The following is a 6,856-nucleotide window of genomic DNA, read 5'->3' on the forward strand; positions in this document are numbered from 1 at the left end:
TAAACCGTAGTTCAGCAACTTATAGTTGTTTTGGAATTGACCTGTAATTCAACCTCTGAAAATTTAGTTAGTTCTAAAAATTATTATACTCTGAGTAGTTGGCTTATTGTTAGTTTAGTTGTATTTATTTTTCCTTTTTACCTTGCATGCTCAGGGGGCCTACCCCAACATGCATGCAGCAGGCTGCCACATCACTTGGCACGCATTTTTAGTTCTGGGGCGTGGCATTGCCATCTTTCACTTTTTGAGAGAAGGAAGACGCAGGAGAAAATAGGTGCTTTAAGAAAATATGATTACATGATTCACCTCTAATCATCTTAAAACGACACTAGTATTACATCCACACAGCAAACCAAATATTGAAAGGATTTAAGAAGCATGGCTGTGCGCTTCCGAGGACCTTACAGCAAATGACCTTCGCCACCATACCTGAAAAGCCTTGCCCAGGTTTGGACATTCAGTGCCATGGCAAACGAAACATCGAAACCATTCCTCAAAAAAGCTCTGCTGCTGCTTCAATGGAAGGGTAAGGAGAGCTTGGCCCAGGCTCTCCTCCAACATCCTCATGTCCAACCCTTTTGAGCATCTCTGCAACCAACCGAAGTCCACCAACATAGGTCCAAACCATGCCCTGAGGACACTGGATCTCATGTTGCCCCCACACTGCAACCTCCCCCTTCCTAGTGCAATAAACAGACTCGCCGAGATGCGACTGAGCTCGTATCTCACCATTGGTGATGCCATGCCATGCATCCTGATCAATCCATCTTGTCTTGCCCACAAGCACACAAAATCTTCTGCCATCTGCTTGTCTACAAGAATCTCTAGCAGCCAGTTAATGTTCTCCACTTGCTTAGAGACTCGCTCGATCAATGGCTTTGTTGCTTTTGTTATTGCCATCTGATTTACCGGACCAGAGTTGGAGGCTTCTTCAAAGAGCTCCACCAGTGAGTTCAAACAAGATTGACAGATGCTGTACAGGCTCTCCTTATTGAGACCAGCGGGGTCCTTTTGATAGACTGAGCTTTTCGATAAGAGGCCACTTACAAAGAACTGCATCTCCTTCCTTGCATTACTATTAGTTCCATTTGCAACAGACCGTATGAGCTGCAGAGCTAGAACTTCAGACTGGTTTGGACCTCGTGGGAATAACCTGGCTAGTACATCTTGAGAAATTGCTTCATCGAATGTGTATCTTGCAAACAAGCTCTTCAGCTTCTCCTCGTCCTTCTCACTCCATGGAACAGCCTCGATATACTTCAAACATGATGTGATACCTCTGTCAAACATGATCGTGGAAGATACCTTAAAAAAAAAAAAATAAAATTATGCCAAATATGATCCAAAGAGAACAACAATAGAAAAGCAAAGCAACTAGGCAACAAATTATCATAATTTCAAGAAATGCTATTCAGAAGCAAGAAGGGCAACAAATGAAATTTGACAAGTTCTCAATAACATGTTGGACCAAAACTACCAGATTGTTTCAGGCCTCCCTATCCAAGTGCCTATCTTGATCAAGACCACCAAGACATATGTTTTTGAGTACAGACAGACTTATTTCTGGATTTCCATAAGCTTGCTATAAAAATGATAATAATTCACAAAATTGGATCCTATAATTGAATGTAGTGGACGCCCCTTGGAAGTGGTATGCTACAGATCTTGATCAAAGAGGAATTTTTGGCTAGGGAGGTCATTAGAAGCAACATCTGCAATGGTGTATCTGAGCAATGACAGGGAAGAAGAGTACCTGACAATACCAAATATGCGTATCATGATACATTATATTCCAGAATAGAATTGTGTTAATCTTGCCACTTAGAATGTCAAAATGTTATCAGAGAGAGGTATTACTACAATGAATAAAATGTTGAGATGGCAGTATATCTACTTGTATGAGGCCAAATGAAAATTAAAAAAAAAGAAATTGAGTAAAAGAAGAATCTACAATCATGTCAGGATTCTAAAATTATGATATAGAAATGAACCTAGAGACATTCATACACATCATAGGGTTGACTGGTGGGAGGACTTGAAACACAATTTTCATTTGACATGATGGAATTATATGGATTTTATTGTTGTACATTTTGTTTATGTACACTCATTCTGTCAATGAGTCAATGGTATCAACAACCAAAATCAACCGTTGTCCAGATTGTAACAAGCAGCTTTCAAAGGGCATGTAGGACAAACTCAACTGTAATCAAGTTCAAAACTAAAAGTTCAGACGATATTTGACTAGGCAGAGAGTTCTCTCTGAGATATGTTCGTGTTACTTTAAAGCATTTGACTGAAGGTGATGATTTAAGAGTCAAAATCAATTCAAGGTATACTTTTGGAAAAAATTCAGTACACGAGTTATTTGAACAATTGAAGGTCCATCTTAGGACATACATAAAGTTTTGTTAGCTGGAGTAGTTTATAAGCTACCAAAGAATCTTGGCGGAATTTTGTGATTTCTGGTTTTCCCTCCTCTTTTACTCTTAATTCTGCCTCTGTATCTTCTTACCTCTTCGAATTCATTTCTTATTCACCAATAATATCATATTATTTAGTCTTGTGTAGTGATGCCCAAAAAGCAGCAATCATGCAATGGTCTAACGACTCTGGACCACTTAAGAAGCAAGCCAAGCTAAGTTTCACTACAAGGAAAAAAAAAAAAAACAATTCAGGGGACTCCAGAGAATCAATGTCTAGTGATGTCCAAGTCTATGGAATTTTGGGGACCAGGACAAAGGCCTTTATGTTGGGAAGCTTTATGTCAACCCACAGAATTGTGTCATGGAAAATGCTTTTGGAATGCAGGATTCCAAGCAGCGTGTGGGAGTGTGCTTCCATTTGTTGGTAATATTTCAGCACAAGGTGAACGAGCAGTTGAACACATTGAGCTCAAGCATTCACTGGACATGTAAGAGTAGCCTTTATTGTGCTAGTGGGAAGTCGTTGAGATAAGGGAAGAGATGAGAATGGTGTCACTGCAACAGATAACATGATGGCTCTATCCAGTAGCATCACAAGTGTTTAGACGAAGGGGTGAATATGTAATTTGCCTTACCAATACTTTGACTTTAGCAAATTTCCACCTGGATCATAGGACAAACAAGGCCCTTGAATTTGATTTGATGTAGATATTCCAACTGACTTGTAGCATGCATAAATGTGCACATCTAGCCTGATAAATCATGGTGAAGATTCTTCTTGCAACCAATGCACTGAAGCAAAGCAATGGCTCAGATAATACAGCCATATATTAACTCATAAGCTACTTTTTATGTCAAAATCTTTTTTCCATATTAGAACTTTTCATAGGTAGTTTACCTTTGCTTTCACTGTCATTTTTTGCCTTGGGTTCATTTCTTGGGATCCTTTTGACATGGTCAAACTCATTTTCTTTTTGTTTGATGTGCTTCACATCTCTTTATGTTATGATCACCAAACATCACGTAGTTGGTGTCTTTCACATCGTATTGTTAGTTGAGTTCGCTAACATAGTGTTTTCACCGATCCAGCTTTGATTTGTGATTCCATCACCTCCCCTGCTTTTGTTAAAGTCTGAAATTTGATCCAAACATCCTTGATCCAACAATTTCAGTTTTTTCACCAAAGCTTTGTGCTTCAGAATATATAAATTTAAATCCATTATCTTGATAATTTCACATATGTTTTGGGTTTGGTCAAACTCATTTAATTGCATCATCTCATTTAATTTAACAAATCAATCTTAAACATATTTCATGAAGATGGCACATTAGCACCTAATCCACACTTAAACCTTCTAAAGCATACCCTATATCTAAAATTTTTAGCAACAATGTAAATTTGCACACGTATTATAACTAGTTGATTGTAATATTTCTAGAGAGATATTTCTAGAGATTTTTCTTCATAATAAGACATGCATTTACATTAGATTAAGGTCCAATTTAGAAGACCACACATGAATAGGTTCATTTGATATGGCCCAAAATCAAGTTATCCTCTGACGTCACCCCTACACTTGATTTTTAGGCTTAAAATGGTTTCAACTTGTGTATGACCTAAAACAGGAACAAAGCACATGGAATAGTTGAATTGACAGATTTTTTCAAGAAAACAATTTTCACTAAGTGCCTTTAAAAGCATATTCTATATTCTAAATTTAATGAAGATGGAGATATATTGTTTGTGTATTTGTTTTGGAAGTATTGATAATCACAGGAAAAAGTTTAATGTATACATGATGAGTTCAAGAAAGCAATGGCATAGGAGCTTGAAATGGCATCTGTGTTATAGTATCTTGACATGGAAGTGAAGCAAACTAATGAAGGAATTTTTACATCACTAAAGGGCCACAGAAAAAAGTTCTCAAGAAATTTAAACTGAGAAGATTTCGAGCAGGTAAACACATGTTCTCTCAAAAAAAGGGCTGGTAAAAATATGTGGACTATGGTACCAAGTCATTAGAGCATACAGAAAGACAAACGGTAATTCCATGTGTTTTCTAGTAGTTTAATAGGAAGGCAATGTTACTTGACATGCAGAAGAACAGACATTCTTTTGGAGTAAGCCTGATGGGCTCCTACATGGAGGTAGCAACCATGGAACACTTACACAAGGCCAAAAAACATTCACAGCATAAAAGATAGCCCATCTTTTTTAGGGAAAGGGAGGGAAGACCCACAAGGTGGAATTACCCAGGGTCTAGATACTTAGAAGCTCTCCGAGTTCTGAATTTGAAACCTCCTCCATTTAGAAGAGGGGTGTGAACAACAGAGCTATTGCCAAGTTCGCTTTGCACACTAAGATTTTCTTTCCCCCCTAAATATGATACACTAAATAGCTTAGTTAATTCACTCTGATAATTTGAAACTTGCTGTATTTGTGACCGTGATTGGTCTGGAGACTTAAATGATAAAATAAGTAATAAACAATTTTGTGCACTACATCAGAAGATGTTCACATAGACATAAAAACAACAGCCAGATGTATGTTGCTTTCACTTCATGCATATGCCAGGCAATCTGGTTAAGAAACTTATTGATTGAAGTTGATGAATTTGCCACAATAAAAACCAATGTAAACACATCCAGACAATAAACTGGCACTTGCATTAGCATCGGATATTGTGTGATTCAAGCAAACCCATTGACACCAGGTTTAACTTCAGTCGAGCATGTTAAGGAGTTGAATTTAGTTCCACAAAATTCAATAGCCAAGCCACCAACATATTCAAAAAGCCCTCCTGAGCATGAACTGTTTTGCACATTTAGAGCTTTTTCTCACATCCCAAAGTCAAGATCAATGGAAAAATTAGAAGGTAAACTTGATTTTGGGTCATAATCAAGTGCAATTCTTGTGAAACCTTCTAAGTTGGTCCTACAGATAGAGATGTACTCTTGGGATGTTGAAATCATAATTGAGAATGAAATCCACATTCTCCATCTACCTCTATCTCCTATCTTCTTCGCCTTCCCATACCTCTCCTCTATAAGCACAAAGCCCCTTATTTTTCTCAATAGCTCAAGAAGTGTAGGATCTATTAAACAAGGTTCCTTTAACTCTTTTCATATTTGACGTCCATTGTACAACCTAAAACATTCCGCATCTTATTAACTGCTAGTAGCACTACTACTAAGTTTGTTTAAGAATCGTCTTTACCAAACTTTTCATAAATCTATCTCAGCAATCATAACTTATAGAAGATTATGGCATCATCACCTCAAGTACGTCAATGGCTCGGGAGATTCCGGCTTTCATGAGCCACCTCGTTGCATCCTTCTCGTACATCAGCTCTATTGTCTCCCCGAAAACACCCAAATCCTCAACACCAGTAACCTCTATCTTCCGGCAATCAGCCAAAGCATCCGAGACATTCTGGCCAGAGTTCAGAACCATGGAGGCAAAAAATGCACTGCTCTCGCACAGGACCTCCGAATCCAGCTCCCACACCAAGCACCTCCCGTCCTTTCCCTTCAAGCTGAGCCTCAAATCCAAAGATCCCTCCTTCAAACCAGCCCCATTCTCCGCCACCGGCCTCTCCGGAACCAAAGATCGCTCCTTTGGAAGCGGATCCGAGCTCTCCGGCTCCGACTCCACAGCCGCGTTGGCGATCGAGGCGGCGTCGGCGATCTCCGGCAGCTGGCCGAGGGGCGCATCGGAGTCGATAGGGGAGACCCGGCCGGGGGAGAGGATCCGCCGGGGGTCGATGATGCCGAGTCCGAGCTTGTTGCTGGGAGAAGGGGAGCCGTGGAAGGAGCCACCGGCGAAGGGCGGTGGCTTCTGGGGAGGCTTGGAGGGGGGTTCATGGTGATGGTAGTGAGGGGAGCTCCGGCGGTCGGGGCTGCGGTGAGCGGCGCCGAAGGGGCAGCACCAGGCCCGTCGGAGGCCGGAATTCTTCGGGCGGGGGGCGGATCGCCAGCCGCCGGGATCCGCCATGGGGGTAGGAGAGTGAGTGACGGAGATTGGAATAAGAATGGGGGGTTGGGGTTAGGGTTTGGCCGGAGGCATCGTGGAGATCAGAGGATCTTTGGAGGTGCGCTTTGGCTTCCCTTTGGTTTCGGTGACGGGGGACTTTGGATTCTTGCGTCCTTGCCTCGCTTCTTTTTCTCACTCTTTCTTTTGGCAGAGAGAGAAGGAGAGAGAATGGTACACGAGGACCAATGAGCGTTAAGAAGGCCTTTGGTGAGATCAAGAACAATGTTGGTACGACGATTAAGCTCGTCTGCCGAACGTCACTAACATGGAACCCACATAATACGGACGTAATAATTATTTTCTTTTTTTTTCTTTTCAACTATTTTTTAAATATAATATAATAATATAAAAATTATAATAAATAAAATATTTTAATAATTAAATTTTTATTGAATAT

At 40.3% G+C, this 6,856-nt stretch overlaps 1 protein-coding gene across 1 annotated transcript; it reads right to left on the minus strand.

Moving 5' to 3' along the window:
* Positions 1-257: 257 nt before the first annotated feature.
* On the minus strand, positions 258-6,625 carry LOC103723793 (BTB/POZ domain-containing protein At2g13690-like). Its single transcript, XM_039128318.1, has 2 exons — positions 5,704-6,625; positions 258-1,305 (listed from the first exon to the last, which is right to left on the minus strand). Exons 1-2 carry the CDS (start codon positions 6,418-6,420, stop codon positions 370-372), a joined length of 1,653 nt encoding a protein of 550 aa, XP_038984246.1. The 5' UTR covers positions 6,421-6,625; the 3' UTR covers positions 258-369.
* Between the last annotated feature and the right edge of the window lie 231 nt (positions 6,626-6,856).

Source organism: Phoenix dactylifera, chromosome 7, assembly GCF_009389715.1.
Source record: "Phoenix dactylifera cultivar Barhee BC4 chromosome 7, palm_55x_up_171113_PBpolish2nd_filt_p, whole genome shotgun sequence".
NCBI lineage: Eukaryota > Viridiplantae > Streptophyta > Magnoliopsida > Arecales > Arecaceae > Phoenix > Phoenix dactylifera.

Bases quoted from the DNA above. Each gene is read 5' to 3' on its own strand.
- LOC103723793 (XM_039128318.1), bottom strand. From the start codon at position 6,420: ATGGCGGATCCCGGCGGCTGGCGATCCGCCCCCCGCCCGAAGAATTCC. The intron at 1,306-5,703 runs GTGATGATGCCA...TTTTTTTTTAAG, and splicing joins GAGCCATTGACGTACTTGAG to GTATCTTCCACGATCATGTT.